Source organism: Oncorhynchus mykiss, chromosome 1, assembly GCF_013265735.2.
Source record: "Oncorhynchus mykiss isolate Arlee chromosome 1, USDA_OmykA_1.1, whole genome shotgun sequence".
NCBI lineage: Eukaryota > Metazoa > Chordata > Actinopteri > Salmoniformes > Salmonidae > Oncorhynchus > Oncorhynchus mykiss.
In genome coordinates this window covers 53,541,351-53,558,863 of record NC_048565.1, presented here as the reverse complement: position 1 = coordinate 53,558,863, position 17,513 = coordinate 53,541,351, and the positions used below count along the sequence as shown (strand labels likewise).

The window sequence follows — 17,513 nt, the reverse complement described above, 5'->3', positions numbered from 1 at the left end:
GATTCTCTGGTCTGATGAAACCAAGATTGAACTCTTTGGCCTTAATGCCAAGTGTCACGTCTGGAAGAAACCTGGTACCATTCCTACGGTGAAGCATGTTGGTGGCTGTTTCATGCTGTGGAGATGTTTTTCAGCAGCAGGGACTGGGAGACTAGTCAGGATCGAGGGAAAGATGAAAGGAGGAAAGTACAGAGAGATCCTTGATGAAAACCTGCTCCAGAGTGCACGAGGATCTCAGACTCGGGCAAAGGTTCACCTTCCAACAGGACAACGACCCTAACACACAGCCAAGAGAACGCAGGAGTGTCTTCGGGACAAGTCTGAATGTCCTTGAGTGGCCCATCCAGATCCCGGATTTGAACCCGATCGAACATCTCTGGAGACACCTGAAAATAGCTCTGCAGCAACGCTCCCCGTCCTACCTGACATTGAGAGGATCTGCAGAAAAGAATGTGAGAAACTCCCAAAATACAAGTGTGCCAAATTTGTAGCGTCATACCCAAGAAGACTTGAGGCTGTAATCTCTGCCAAAGGTACTTCAACAAAGTACTGAGTAAAGGGTCTGAAAACGTATGTAAATGTGATATCAGTTTTTTTTATTTATACATTTGCAAACATTTATATAAAACCTGTTTTTGCTTTGTCATTATGGGGTATGGTGTATAGAGTTTTTTTGCGTGATTTAAAAAAAATCCACTTTAGAATAATACATTGTAGAAAAAGTCAAGGGGTCTGAATACTTTCTGAATGCACTCTATGTGTTAATACGTATCATTGGCACTGACACATATGGATTATAATTTACTTTTCTAATCATTTACGGTACAAAATATACCTCCAGGTATCAAAATGACCACAACTACTGTATATTCAAAACAACAAAGTCAAAGGGAAACAATTGCAAAGCAGCAAACTGAGAACTCTGAAATAGAGGCTCATAACTCATATACATACAATAGCATTTGCTATGAAGCATAGGTAAAATAAGCTTAAACAATTGTGTTCAGGATAAAGCAACATTCATATGCACTATTGCAGTCATATAGGAATTAGGGACTGAAGTTTAGTAAGTTGAGCAGCATTATAATTTTTCGGAAGAGGTGAGTCACTAAGTTCTACCTTGCCTGTCAAGATGTAGGACCTTGAATGAGAACTAACTGTTGTCTACTATTAGATCTCCCACAACAAAAATGAAGATACATTTGTATCTGTAACATGGGCAAATATACAACTCAAGGAAATGCAGGATCAGTATTGCTTTTGGTGGGTTGTTTATTTTTAGCGATAGCATACTTATACTGGCAAATAAGAAAGAAGAAAAACCTCTATATGCATCCAGTGATTACTCAACCAAACATAAGTATGGAAAACAATTATCAATATAAACTCACCATGAATAGGCTTTTACATATAGCTTAATTTGGCTATCAAATATACACTGCTCTTTCAAAATAGATCGACTTTCTACAAATCTATTACAAATGGAGAAATATATCTCTCCCATTACTCTATACCACTTCTGACTATTTACATCAAATACAGAGTAGAACAGAAACATCATATTAAACATAAATGAACTATAACATTTCTCTTAGACTGTATGTAGCATGCGTTTTTTTACATTCGGAAGTAGTTATACTTTTACTGTGTCACAAAATTTCCCAGGTGTTATCAGAGAAGTTAAAACCATTAAAATGCTGCCTTGGATTTGAATGTGACAGTTCAATCTAGACATATTTTGAATTAGCAAAGAAAATGAACATAATTGACATAACAATCCAATTTCAAGAATGGTTTCTGCAATCAAACTGGTTTAGCTGCCACTTAGTCTACTCTGCCACCACCACACTCATCCTTATTGTCATGTTATGACCAGATATGGTAGAAAGTAAATGTACTATCTCTGGTATGACCACAAGAGCATTAAACTATGGAATGCTGACTGTCAACATTCTCATGCTGTGTACCTGGAACTAGAACAATCTGAACAATTCATTTGAATGACATCTCAGTCTCAACTACATGTGCAAACACCAAGCAAAGACACTAAAGCCGCTTGTCCTTCTCATAAAAACACCTGTAGGTTCCTTTTTATATACATTTTAACGAGAGTAGTAATACTGAATAATAATAGTATTTTGAGTAATAAAAGAGAGAGGATACAGGGAAAACTCAATTATGATTAGTGCGTACAGGTGTTTTGTAAATATTCACAAGTTCAAAGTTAAATACCCACTGAATAGCTGCTACTGTATGTTCAAATAAGTAGATAACATGATCAATACATTACAAATAGGTGATTTAACACTAATGTGTTACTGCACAAACCATTTCAGATTTCAAGGGGAACTGGTGAAGACATCAAAGACGTGTCAGAGACACCTCCAGATGTGACCCTACTTGGAATGTGAGTGGACTTGTTTATTAATCTGGCATCTGAATTTATTTTTTGGGGGGGAGGTTGATTCCACTGTCATAGTATGACAGTGCAGTCATGCAGGCTTTACCGGCGACAGACCTGGGTTCAAATACTATTTGAATACTATTTGACGTCTTTCAAATACTCTGAGTGTTTTCTCTAGCCTGCCTGAAGTGCCAGATGGGTGTGGTTTGCAATTTTGGGACTTTTGTATTGGTGCATTCAACAAACAAGCTCAATCAAGCACGGATGAGGTATTTGAACTGATTTGAGATTTTTAACCCAAGTCTGTTTGACAGTGCCCTGGGCTAAATTAAATTCATTTTTTTTAAAGTGACTGTGACTGTGGACAAACATAGCTAGGACACTCCTATGTGGGTGAGGTGGTGGTTAAACATAGGCTTGAAACACCGGGCTAGGGTTGACAGGTGCTTTAGAAGAGCTGAGCTTATCTCACATACTCTTCTCTCTTTAATGAGGAAACCATAACAAATAGGTATTTACAACTTCGACACAAAGATTGAACATCCTCATCCTCACTAAAGATAGAACGAGTGGAATGATTTTTATATTTTTAAGTAAATGTACATGTAGAGTGCCGTGAAAGTATTTGCCCCTCTGATTTTCTCTACTTATGCCTATTTTTTTATACTGAATATTATCAGATCTTCAACCAAAACCTAATATTAGATAAAGGGAACCTGAGCTTACAAATAACAAACATATTTTAATGATTTAATTACAAAAGTTATGCAACACCCAGTTCCCCTGTGTGAAAAAATAACTGACCCCTTACACTCAATGACTGGTTGTGCCACTTTTAGCTACAATGACTACAACCAAACACTACCTGTAGTTGTTGATCAGTCTCTCACTTCACTGTGAAAGAATCTTGTCCCACACTTCCATGCAGATCTGCTTTAACTCAGTGACATTTGTAGAATGGCCTAACAACTACAGGAAACGTTTGGGTGGAGTAATTGCAGCTAAAGGTGGCACAACCAGTTATTGAGCGTAAGGGGGGCAACTACTTTTTCACCTATTGGGTGTTGCATAACATTGTTTATGAAATAAGTATGTAATTGGTGCGTTATTCATTCACTCAGGTCTTTATCTAATGTTAGGTTTTGGTTGAAGATCTGATAACATTCAGTATCAAAAATATGCAAAAGTAGAGAATCAGAAAGGGGGCAAAAACTTTTTCACAACAGTGTATAATTGATGAGAACATAGTGTATGTGTTATAAATTAGTTATTGCCTTTAGGGGAAAGTATCTGCCACTCTAGACTAGACCTTCATGACTAATTTCACTTTAATTCAGAGAAATCCCTAGGGTTTTAGCTATTCACAAGACACAAGCTATTCAAAATACATCATTATTTCATGTATTTGACATATTCCTTTAAATCAGAGGTGTCAAACTCATTTCACGGAGTGCCGATTGTCTTTGTTATTTTTTAAAATATTGCCTAGACAACCAAGTGAGGGGAGTTGCTTACGAATTAGTACAAGGGCGAAAACCTGCAGACACTTGGTCCTCCGTGGAATGAGTTCGACAGGCGCTTTAAATAATTCAGTACACATAGATATAATTATATTTGAAGAACATTTCTGTTAGTACTTATTTACAATATCATGAGTTAAAGAGCTTTATTCAGCAATTGTGCAAGATGCAGAGGTTGCTATTGTTAAAGAGAACTAATCACAAAGGCAAATCAATAGAGGACTCAACATTGATAGTAGCATAATAAATTAATGTAGAAAGACAAGGTGAGTGTTGTATAAGAATAATACTGGACATTCAAACTCAGGAGGACTTAAGCAAATCAACAGAGAGACAGGAAAGGAATAGGATACGACAGGAGTAGACATAGATTTAGGCTCAACAGGTACTCTCCCATTGAAACTATGTATTCACACTCTCTTCTTAGCTTCACGAAGACACTCTCTTAATAAGTCTTGACATGTGTTCCCCAGAACAGGGGAGAAAATGAATCCATCTGTTTTCATCTGAAAAGCTGTGGCAGCACATCACTTTATCTACCAATTTCAGAACATTCCTTTCACAAATCCTGTGTTTTTCTGAATAGTTAAATATATTTTGCTGCTTCCAAGCTATGAATTAGAGGAATGGTGTCTGATCTGTTGTTGGCGCCCTGGTAGGGTCCCAGATAGACGTGATAGGAGGGTAGAATGGAAGGTAGCGGTCTATAAGCAGACATCACTGTCTTTGTCCGTATACAGTTGTTGTCTTTCTGCTCAACATCAGGTCAAGGCTCTCAACAAGCTAACCATGATCAGAAGCGCAGCTGTTGCTGAGGTGACTGTCAGAATAGGGTTCCATTCTATATCACTCCCCTGAGGAAGCAGAGACAAAGGTTAGGGGTGGATTTTAGAGACCTTTGCACACTTAGTAAGGCATACAATAAATACAAATATGAAATAAACATGCACACACAAACACATTTACGCCAAACGTGCACTGAAAACTGTCACCAAATATTTAAATCACAAATATGTACACATTCGGCATTAAATTATTTGCTGACGTAACAACAAAAATTATCTAAAATATAACAGCGATGTCATACATGAAAGCACTGTGTGAAACTACCTACCGTCCCATGTCTGTCACTCAAAAATACTTGGTATGTTTTATGCATTTACATCTTACGATAAATGGGACTTTCTAATTGCCACCCTCTAGCTAGCAATTTACTTTGTCTGGTACCATACTGTATGTGCTGTAGCCAACTTCTCTCTGCCTGACCTGACAATGAATGAAGAGACTTGGCTAAAGCACAAACTGACTGGCACGAGACTAGTAATTATCCACATTTATAAACTGGGTGGTTTGAGCCCTGAATGCTGATTTGCTGACACCCGTGGTATATCAGACTGTATACACACGGGTATGACAAAACATTTATTTTGACAGCTCTAATTATGTTGGTAACCAGTTTATAATAGCAATAACGCATCTCAGGGGTTTGTGGTATATGGCCAATATACCACGACTAAGGGCTGTATTCAGGCACTCCGCGTTGTGTCGTGAGTAAGGACAGCCCTTAGCCGTGGTATATTCTCCTTATTTCTTAAACATAGAGTATCAATGATATATCTCAACTCCTATGTCAACTCTGAACACCTGATCAAACCAAAACTACACAACAGCAGTAGTAACCAAAATAAACATTTCGGACAATCTTCGTGGTCCTCGAGATGGATTTGAACCAGCATCTGTCTTACTTTACTTTAAAGGGAAATAGAAACACTAGGTTCTAACTGTAACTGTAAATCGCCATGCTTTTGGGTTCATATTATTACATCAGTGACCGGGTAGAAACATTTTAGATTGCTGATTTATGATGGCCTGTAACGCTTGATTCTCAAGTGGTTTGCAGGTCATTTCTATTTTTCTAATGGTTGGGAACTCTTTTGGATCTTATTTTTCTCAGTAGACTACAGATATCTGCCTCTCCAGTGCATACTGTCCGTGCAACAATGTATCAATTCATCTCCTGTCAAACTTTTCCCCACCAGTTGATTTAGCCTATGCTGTATTTACATCCAGCAACCAAAAGCAAGGTTGCTTCTCTCCTCAAATAGGCTAATAGTAGCAAAACGTATTCAAAATAACTGCCCAAAAAGATGTAGCCTAGTTTTCCCCTATGACTCAACAAAGCTTAGAGGAATTGCTAAAAGGTCAGCGGAGAGGCAAGCGAAAGTGCGTTATTGCGCAGGAGACAAGTGAAGATGAATAGGCTAAAGATGAAGGCTACCTATTTAAAAGCTCATTCTTAACCATCATTCGTAGGCATAATATTATGCCTAACGGGACTACTGTAGTGGATTTACCACTTTGCAAGAGAGGACAATTCTGTCGGTTTCTAGAGTTTACGCACTCAAATTAAAATGTATTGTCAGCATTGACCACCACATGCTTAACTCCCATTGATAAACGATTAATCATTATGTAGGTGACCGGTTGCTGGAATTTCTATTTTCCTAATGGTTGTGAATTTGATCAGCATCACACTGTCGTAGCCTACTAGCCATAGGTCTATTCTTTCACCTTTAAACTCTCCCCATCAATATATTTTGTACATTGTGTCTTTCCATTATCCTGCACATGCAACATTTCAGAAATAACTGTACTTGTAAGGTGTTTTTAACTAAAAGAGTAGGCCATAGCTGCAGTAGCGAATTTCACTGTGCAAGAAACACATTTCAGATGTTGGGATGACAGGTGCTGTATGCAATGTGAACTTCGCAAGCCCTCAACTCACATAAAGCTTCCTTTACATTGCTGAACAGCACACTTGCACTTGACGTGCGTTTATGGATGAGAACGTAAACTTGCCATTTTCAAAGAGTTTAGCTCAATGGGAAACAGCGGATGTCCTGCTTTTGCAATTTATTGCCTACATTTACAGCCAGGGCAGAGCCGGTGTTATGGGAGGGCCTTAGGGTTCCTGGCCCGCCCTAACGTACCTCCTTGCCTGTCCAAATAAAACAATCAAATATTGATAATTTATTTGACTGAGACAGGCGCTGTCAGAAAGACCCATCATTGTCAGATAAAGCATCTGAGCAAGCGAAACAGCGTCTCTCTATCTCAGGATGTGTAGCCCATGTATCTGATGCTGTCTGGACTAAAAGAGTATGGCATGACATCATTTTTTGACCAAACCACATCAGATACATGGGGCTACAAGACAGAAGGGTGCTGTTTCAGTCGATCGGATGCTATTTTGGACTAACTTGCGAAGGTAACCTATTACTACTAAGTTATTTGTTTTACAATCAGATGAATACACCATGACTGGTTGTGTTCATGCCACATTAACAGTCAGGCTAACACATTTGTATAGTCACATGTCGTTACTATAAAACCCACAGTAGAACTGCTAAAGCACTCATTTGGACTGCTCATGAATGTATTACTGTGCAATCTTTAAAGTCATGCCCCACTCTGTCCTTGCCATTGTTAGAACTGGTGTTATAGACCGTTTTAGGATGGCATGTCGTATATGGTTTTCCCCATTGCCCCGCCTTCTCTCGACATTAGGGCCTGATCCCCCTCCTTCTCTCGACATTAGGGCCTGATCCCCCTCCTTCTCTCGACATTAGGGCCTGATCCCCTCCTTCTCTCGACATTAGGGCCTGATCCCCTCCTTCTCTCGACATTAGGGCCTGATCCCCTCCTTCTCCCGATAGTCGATGATGCCAAACTCACTCTGATTGCCTGCCCAGTCATGTGAAATCCATAGACTAGGGCCTAATGAATGTTTTTCCATTGATTTATTTCCTTATATGAACTGTAACTCAGCAAAATCTTTGAAATTGTTGCATGTTGCATTTTATATTTTTGTTCAGTATAGTAAGAGATGAAATACATGAAGTAGGCTTAAAGTATGATGGGGAAAATGGAAGTGTAATCTATGTAATCACCAATTGTGAATGAAGAACAGGGCGGTCCATCATATTGTATTGAACTATTCTAATTATATAATCTCAAAATGTTATGTACTATATCAGTCTACTCTGGCCTACTTGGTGTACACAGTGAGAGCGTGCCTAATTTACAATGTCACGAAGACCAAGACGAATGGATGCACTCGTTAGCGTTTCTACAAAATCTTAATTAAAACGACTTCTGATGGAGGGGAGGAAATGAATCATGATGACTTCTCTGTTGAGTATTCTTCTGATTCTGAGCCTCAACCTGAATCTTCACCTCCGGAGCTTAAGCTAAAAAAAAAAGAAAGCTAGAACTGTCTGCACTGTGCAGGTGCCCACGCCACCACCAAATGAAACGGCGAGACAGGAGAGAGGATGGCAGGGTTTGGAATAGAACAATCCGGTGAAAATTCTACGGGCTATTATCACCACAAATGTCATCACTGAGGGAGCCGGCCCTACATCTCAAGCAAGACATAAAATCAGCAATGCACTCAACAGCTTTCGTTGTTTAGGCTATGTGACATGGACATGCTCCAACTGAAAGCTAACTTTTTGACAGCTGTCATATCAACACTTATATTCATAATGCCATTATTGCTTTTGTGATGATATTCTCCATTATCAAGCACACTTGGTGCTTTTAATGATGTTTAGGCTACTGATGTTTTTGTCATTTGACTATGCATCTTACTGACCGTACTTCTTGGTGGTTGGGGTATTTATTTGTATTTTGTAGTTATAAGAGAAGCTTATACCGGGATCCAACACCAATGCTTTCTGTTTCATAGTTGTAACAAAGGCAAGTCCTCAACTGGCAGCTTCATTAAATAGTACCCGCAAAACACCAGTCTCAACATCAACAGTGAAGAGGCGACTCCGGGATGCTGGCCTTCTAGGCAGATTTGCAAAGAAAAAGCCATATCTCAGACTGGCCAATTAAAAAAAATATATATTAAAATGGGAAAAAGAACACAGACACTAGAAGGCCAGTCTCCCGGAGTCGCCTCTTCACTGTTAACGTTGATACTGGTGTTTTGCGGGTACTATTTATTTTGAATTGTGCTAACATAATTGCAAAATGGTTTTCTAATGATCAATTAACCTTTTAAAATGACTTGGATTAGCTAACACAACGTGGCATTGAAACACAGGAGTGATGGTTGTTGATAATGGGCCTCTGTACGGCTATGTAGAAATGACATTTTAAAAAATCTTCCGTTTCCAGCTACAATAGTCATTTTGTTACGGTGAGTGAATGAGGACCCAAAAGCGAACTAACTTAAACAGAGCTTCTTTAATAACCAAACTGTGGTAGGCTCAGATAGACCGGCAGATTCCGACAGGACAGGACAAGGTTACAGCAAACATGACGATAGTCTGGCTCAGGCATGAAACACAACAAACAAGAATCCGACAAGGACAGGAACAAAAACAGAGAGAGATATAGGGGACTAATCAGAGGGAAAAGGGGAACAGGTGGGAGAAGGGGTGACGAGGTAGTCAAGAGGAGACAAGGAACAGCTGGGGGAAAGCGGGGGAGAAAAGGTAACCTAATACGACCAGCAGAGGGAGACAGGGTGAAAGGAAAGGACAGAAAGACACAACATGACAATACATGACAGTACCCCCCCACTCACCGAGCGCCTCCTGGCGCACTCGAGGAGGAAACCTGGCGGCAACGGAGGAAATCCTCGATCAGCGCACGGTCCAGCACGTCCCGAGAGGGAACCCAACTCCTCTCCTCAGGACCGTACCCCTCCCAATCAACAAGGTACTGGTGACCACGGCCCCGAGGACGCATGTCCAAAATCCTGCGGACCCTGTAGATGGGTGCGCCCTCGACAAGGATGGGGGGGGGGGGAAGAACGGGCTTAATACAGGAGACATGGAAGACCGGGTGGACGCGACGAAGGTATCGCGGAAGAAGAAGTCGAACTGCGACAGGATTAATGACCCGAGAAATACGGAACGGACCAATGAACCGCGGGGTCAACTTGCGAGAAGCCGTCTTAAGGGGAAGGTTCTGAGTGGAGAGCCAAACTCTCTGACCGCGACAATATCTAGGACTCTTAGTTCTACGCTTATTAGCAGCCCTCACAGTCTGCGTCCTATAACGGCAAAGTGCAGACCTGACCCTCTTCCAGGTGCGCTCGCAACGTTGGACAAAAGCCTGAGCGGAGGGGACGCTGGACTCGGCGAACTGAGATGAGAACAGCGGAGGCTGGTACCCGAGGCTACTCTGAAAAGGAGATAGCCCGGTCGCAGACGAAGGAAGCGAGTTGTGGGCGTATTCTGCCCAGGGGAGCTGTTCTGACCAAGACGCAGGGTTGCGAAAAGAAAGACTGCGTAAGATGCGACCAATAGTCTGATTGGCCCGTTCTGCTTGACCGTTAGACTGGGGGTGAAAGCCGGAAGAGAGACTGACGGAAGCCCCAATCAAACGGCAAAACTCCCTCCAAAATTGAGACGTGAATTGCGGACCTCTGTCCGAAACGACGTCTGACGGAAGGCCATGAATTCTGAAAACATTCTCGATGATGATTTGTGCCGTCTCTTTAGCAGAAGGAAGCTTAGCAAGGGGAATGAAATGAGCCGCCTTAGAGAACCTATCGACAACCGTAAGAATAACAGTCTTCCCCGCTGACGAAGGCAGTCCGATGACAAAATCTAAGGCGATGTGAGACCACGGTCGAGAGGGAATGGGAAGCGGCCTGAGACGGCCGGCAGGAGGGGAGTTACCGGACTTAGTCTGCGCGCAGACCGAACAAGCAGCCACGAAACGACGCGTGTCATGCTCCCGGGTGGGCCACCAAAAACGCTGGCGAATGGAAGCAAGCGTACCCCGAACGCCAGGGTGGCCGGCTAACTTGGCAGAGTGAGCCCACTGAAGAACGGCCAGACGAGTAGGAACGGGAACGAAAAGAAGGTTCCTAGGACAAGCGCGCGGCGACGGAGTGTGAGTGAGCGCTTGCTTTACCTGCCTCTCAATTCCCCAGACAGTCAACCCGACAACACGCCCCTCAGGGAGAATCCCCTCGGGGTCAGTGGAGGCTACTGAAGAACTGAAGAGACGAGATAAAGCATCAGGCTTGGTGTTCTTAGAGCCCGGACGATAAGAAATCACGAACTCGAAACGAGCGAAAAACAGCGCCCAACGCGCCTGACGCGCATTAAGTCGTTTGGCAGAACGGATGTACTCAAGGTTCCTATGGTCAGTCCAAACGACAAAAGGAACGGTAGCCCCCTCCAACCACTGTCGCCATTCGCCTAGGGCTAACCGGATGGCGAGCAGTTCGCGGTTTCCCACATCATAGTTACGTTCCGACGGCGACAGGCGATGAGAAAAATACGCGCATGGGTGGACCTTGTCGTCAGAGAGGGAGCGCTGAGAAAGAATGGCTCCCACGCCCACCTCTGACGCGTCAACCTCGACAACGAACTGTCTAGAGACGTCAGGTGTAACAAGGATAGGAGCGGATGTAAAACGATTCTTGAGGAGATCAAAAGCTCCCTGGGCGGAAACGGACCACTTAAAGCACGTCTTGACAGAAGTAAGGGCTGTGAGAGGAGCTGCCACCTGACCGAAATTACGGATGAAACGACGATAGAAGTTCGCGAAGCCGAGAAAGCGCTGCAGCTCGACGCGTGACTTAGGGGCGGGCCAATCAATGACAGCTTGGACCTTAGCGGGATCCATCTTAATGCCTTCAGCGGAAATAACAGAACCGAGAAATGTGACGGAGGAGGCATGAAAAGTGCACTTCTCAGCCTTCACAAAAAGACAATTCTCTAAAAGGCGCTGGAGGACACGTCGAACGTGCTGAAGATGAATCTGGAGTGACGGTGAAAAAATCAGGATATCGTCAAGGTAAACGAAAACAAAGATGTTCAGCATGTCTCTCAGGACATCATTGACTAATGCCTGAAAGACAGCTGGAGCGTTAGCGAGGCCGAACGGAGTGTTAAACGCCGTCTTCCACTCGTCCCCCTCCCTGATGCGCACGAGATGGTAAGCGTTACGAAGGTCCAACTTAGTGAAAAACCTGGCTCCCTGCAGGATCTCGAAGGCTGAAGACATAAGAGGAAGCGGATAACGATTCTTAACTGTTATGTCATTCAGCCCTCGATAATCTATGCAGGGGCGCAGAGACCCGTCCTTCTTCTTGACAAAAAAAAACCCCGCTCCGGCGGGAGAGGAGGAGGGGACTATGGTACCGGCGTCAAGAGCTACAGACAAATAATCCTCGAGAGCCTTACGTTCGGGAGCCGACAGAGAGTATAGTCTACCCCGGGGGGGAGTGGTTCCCGGAAGGAGATCAATACTACAATCATACGACCGGTGTGGAGGAAGAGAGGTGGCCCTGGACCGACTGAACACCGTGCGCAGATCGTGATATTCCTCCGGCACCCCTGTCAAATCACCAGGCTCCTCCTGTGAAGAAGAGACAGAGGAAACAGGAGGGATAGCAGACATTAAACATTTCACATGACAAGAGACGTTCCAGGAGAGGATAGAATTACTAGACCAATTAATGGAAGGATTATGACAAACTAGCCAGGGATGGCCCAAAACAACAGGTGTAAAAGGTGAACGAAAAATCAAAAAAGAAATGGTTTCGCTATGATTACCAGAAACAGTGAGGGTTAAAGGTAGCGTCTCACGCTGAATCCTGGGGAGAGGACTACCATCCAGGGCGAACAAGGCCGTGGACTCCCTTAACTGTCTGAGAGGAATGTCATGTTCCCGAGCCCAGGTCTCGTCCATAAAACAGCCCTCCGCCCCAGAGTCTATTAAGGCACTGCAGGAAGCTGACGAACCGGTCCAGCGTAGATGGACCGACAAGGTAGTGCAGGATCTTGAAGGAGAGACAGGAGTAGTAGCGCTCACCAGTAGCCCTCCGCTTACTGATGAGCTCTGGCTTTTACTGGACATGAAGTGACAAAATGACCAGCAGAACCGCAATAGAGACAGAGGCGGTTGGTGATTCTCCGTTCCCTCTCCTTAGTCGAGATGCGGATACCTCCCAGCTGCATAGGCTCAGCTCCCGAGCCGGCAGAGGAAGATGGTAGTGATGCGGAGAGGGGGGCAACGGAGAACGCGAGCTCCTTTCCACGAGCTCGGTGACGAAGATCAACCCGTCGCTCAATGCGAATAGCGAGTTCAATCAGGGAATCCACGCTGGAAGGGACCTCCCGGGAGAGAATCTCATCCTTTACCTCTGCGCGGAGACCCTCCAGAAAACGAGCGAGCAAAGCCGGCTCGTTCCAGCCACTGGAGGCAGCAAGAGTGCGAAACTCAATAGAGTAGTCTGTTATGGATCGATTACCTTGACATAGGGAAGACAGGGCCCTGGAAGCCTCCTCCCCAAAAACAGATCGATCAAAAACCCGTATCATCTCCTCCTTAAAGTCCTGATACTGGTTAGTACACTCAGCCCTTGCCTCCCAGATTGCCGTGCCCCACTCACGAGCCCGTCCAATAAGGAGAGATATGACGTAGGCGACACGAGCAGTGCTCCTGGAGTAAGTGTTGGGCTGGAGAGAAAACACAATATCACACTGGGTGAGGAACGAGCGGCATTCAGTGGGCTCCCCAGAGTAACACGGCGGGTTATTGATTCTGGGCTCCGGAGATTCGAAAGCCCTGGAAGTGGCCGGTGGATCGAGGCGGAGATGGTGAACCTGTTCTGTGAGGTTGGAGACTTGGGTGGCCAGGGTCTCAACGGCATGTCGAGCAGCAGACAATTCCTGCTCGTGTCTGCCTAGCATCGCTCCCTGGATCTCGACGGCTGAGTGGAGAGGATCCGAAGTCGCTGGGTCCATTCTTGGTCGGATTCTTCTGTTACGGTGAGTGAATGAGGACCCAAAAGCGAACTAACTTAAACAGAGCTTCTTTAATAACCAAACTGTGGTAGGCTCAGATAGACCGGCAGATTCCGACAGGACAGGACAAGGTTACAGCAAACATGACGATAGTCTGGCTCAGGCATGAAACACAACAAACAAGAATCCGACAAGGACAGGAACAAAAACAGAGAGAGATATAGGGGACTAATCAGAGGGAAAAGGGGAACAGGTGGGAGAAGGGGTGACGAGGTAGTCAAGAGGAGACAAGGAACAGCTGGGGGAAAGCGGGGGAGAAAAGGTAACCTAATACGACCAGCAGAGGGAGACAGGGTGAAAGGAAAGGACAGAAAGACACAACATGACAATACATGACACATTTACAACATGAACCATGTCTATACTGTATTTCTGATCAATTTGATGTTATTTTAACCCGCCTTTTATTTGCTTTTCTTTAAAAAACAAGGACATTTCTAAGTGACCCCAAACTTTTGAACAGTAGTATATGTCTACATAGCCTAGGCCTACTGTAGCTAATATTGAATATCGTTTACTTTGACGTTTAACAGGGCTTAGCTATATTGCACAATGAGTATCAAGGTTTCAATGCAAATGCATCTTGTATTTCACAGTAATTTTGCTTAAAGGAATAATCCACCCCAAACCACTAATTCCTATTATTTACAGTGTTCAATAACTAATATGTGAGAACAACATTTTTGGCAAACAAATGTTTCTGTAATTATAATAAGATTGGGAGAAACATGTGGCGGCAGGTAGCCTAGTGGTTAGAGCGTTGGGCCAGTAACCGAAAGGTTGCTAGATCGAATCCCTGAGCTGATAAGGTAAAAATCTGTCGTTTTGCCCCTGAACAAGGCATTTAACCCACTGTTCCTAGGCCGTCATTGTAAATAAGAATTTGAAAAACCGGCTTGCCTAGTTAGATAAAGGTTACATTTAAAAAATGAAAATCTTTGTGGAAATCTGTTGCAGATAAATTGACTTCAAAACCCGCAGTGCTCTCTCTCTGGTCAAGCTTGCTAGCTAGCTAACAAACAAAGTTACACACAATTATCATGATGATGTAACACGTTTCATTTCTAGGGTGGTAACCCTTTAATATTTGGATGTGAGAGCTCTCACTCCCCTTACTGTACAATAATAAGTCAATGTTCCAAATGTCTGGACCCAGTCAATGAAGTTGCAGCTTGCGTCATTACCATGGCAATGTTAATGGCAGGGCCTAGTCCCAAATTAGCATTGGCTCCGAAAAAAAGTATTCAAAGTTATTCAAAGTAGCAGTTTCTGTATGACAAACACCCAGGGCATGTATTTAGGGTTTGTTTAGATTGTTTTATATGGCCTAGCTTGTAAAATGCCTCCATTCCCCTGCAAGTTACTTTACTTTAAGATAGGGCCTTAATTTGACGTACAGCAACTATCTATATGGACATAACAAAGTGCAGAGGATCGACAGACAGAGAAGTATTCTTCCTCCTACCTTGCTTTCTGGAACGCCAGCTCGGACAACCAGCACCAAACCACTCCCAATATTACAATCATTCCTATGAAGGGGATGGAGAGAACAGGGGACTCAGACGAATGGAGGTTGCTCTGGATTAGGGGAAGAAAAGGAGGGAGGGGGTGGATGAAGATGGAGGGGCAATGGAGAGAACAAAATAATAAATGAGTGGAGGGCAAAAACGTTTACATACGGACACCACAAATCACCCAAATGAATCCAAAATGAAACATGATATGGCCTTGCTATGAAGGGATAGGGGAGTTATGGTATGGACTGATACAAATAGGGTAGGGATGGAAATCTAGATAGATAGATTCCGTCAATTCGACTGATCGACAGTACATAAGAATTTATTATGCCAAAGTAAGCCACCATATTTTTTCAAAGGTTTTAAGAAAAAAATGATGGAATATATTAGTACAATGCATGTGATTATTTATGTGCATACGTGACTGAAATTGTCTGTGGTGACAAAACAAACAACAATGAAAAATAGTGACACAAAACAAGATGTTGAAACACATGGTGAAAATCTCCTAACTCTTTCCTTATTCATTGGGGCTCTCGAGTGGTGCAGCGGTCTAAAGCACTTCATCTCAGTGCAAGAGGTGTCACTACAATCCCTGGTTCAAATCAAGGCTGAGTCACATCTGGCTGTGATTGGGAGTGCACAATTGGCACAGCATCATTTGGCTGGGCTAGGCTGTCATTGTAAATAAAAATGTGTTCTTAGCTGACTTGCCTAGTTCAATAAAGGTAAAACAATTTTAAAAAAATAATAATTTCCCAAGTCCACGGTAAAACACATAAAGCGTGTGGACATATAATACAACGCACAGGGACAGTATTTGTAGACTGGGACAGGCAGACAGTTTGACACAAGGGACAGTGCTGCCATAGGGAGGGCATGACAGACAAAGTGGAGGGCAATTTGCATTGCCACATACAGACAGAGATCATAGCATGTTCTCTGATATGATCTGACAGTCATTGCCAGCTTATATCAAAGCATATTATAATATACAGTCATGTATATACATACATATATGTATGTATATTGATATACAGTGCCTTCAGAAAGTATTCACACCCTTTGACCTTTTCCACATTTTGTTGTGCTACAGCCTGAATTTAAATTGTAGTAAATTGAGACTTTTTTTTGTCAATGGCCTACACACAATACCCCGTAATGTTGAATTATGTTTTAGACATTTTTACAAATTGATTAAAAATTAAAAGCTGAAATGTTTTGAGTCAATAAGTATTCAACCTCTTTGTTATGGTAGCCGAAATAAGTAAGAATTGGCTTGACAAGTCACATAATAAAGTTGCATGGACTCACTCTGTGTGCAATGATAACATGATTTTGGATTACTACCTCATCTCTGTACCCCACACATACAATTATTGGTAAGGTATTTTCTGTCATCTGAATTAGTTGTTTTACGGGATTTTAACATAGATTCGTTTACCCTGGCCTCAGATCATTTCAAGAATATTTGTCTTGACTTGACTCAACTTATTTCAGAAGACACATGGATTCATGTAAAAGAAGAAAAACGCAAAATCCTCTCTGATTGACCTAATTCTGAAAACTTGCCCCATAAGTACTATTCCGGTGGTGTCTTTGCAAATTAGCTCAGTGATCACTGTCATGTTGCATGTATTAGAAATGCCAAACAGACCTGATCCTCGTAAAATTATAATTTTTACATTTGTTTTTCTCCCCAAGGGTTTCTTCATGATATATGTATCTTGGGGTTCCTGAGTGGTGCAGCGGTCTAAAGCACTGCATCTCAGTGCAGGAGGTGTCATTACAGTCCCTGGTTCAAATCCAGGCTGTATCACATCTGGCCGTGATTGGGAGTCCCATAGGGCGGCGCACAATTGGCCCAGCATCGTCCAGGTTTGGCAGTCATTGTAAATAAGAATTTGTTCTTGCCTTGCCTAGTTCAATAAATGTATTACTCAGAGATTTCCCCAATTGTCAGTTTTTTATCTCTATGGCAGATAAACAGGCCATCTTCAAACACCTTCAAAAAATATAACAAACGCTTGGTACTTTATAGAACTTTCAAATCTCTTTATGATGACAAATCAGTCCTGCCTGGCCTGGGCCAACTGACTCGGTTGCTGATTGGAGGCTTTCAGGCAACTGCAAATAACCACTTTTAAGAAAGCGAAATCAAGCTACTTTCTGAGTTCTTGCTCAGACTCTGGTAATGTGTCTACATTTGGGGAAATAGTTAATGCAC

At 42.9% G+C, this 17,513-nt stretch overlaps 1 protein-coding gene across 6 annotated transcripts in view; it reads right to left on the bottom strand.

Annotated features, from left to right (window-relative positions):
• Nucleotides 1-1,254: 1,254 nt before the first annotated feature.
• Nucleotides 1,255-17,513, bottom strand: part of LOC110525170 (coiled-coil domain-containing protein 136) — a 65,764-nt gene continuing 49,505 nt past the window's right edge. For 4 of the 6 annotated variants that reach the window (XM_021605122.2, XM_036980134.1, XM_036980145.1 and 1 more), the window contains 2 exons: nucleotides 15,235-15,347; nucleotides 1,255-4,778 (listed from right to left, as the gene is read on the bottom strand). In XM_021605122.2, the coding sequence (XP_021460797.1) occupies nucleotides 4,766-4,778; nucleotides 15,235-15,347 (126 nt within the window). In that variant the 3' untranslated portion in view covers nucleotides 1,255-4,765. The remainder of the gene's footprint in view (nucleotides 4,779-15,234; nucleotides 15,348-17,513) is intronic. The other 2 variants (XR_005052111.1, XM_036980137.1) reach the window with 2 other exon arrangements.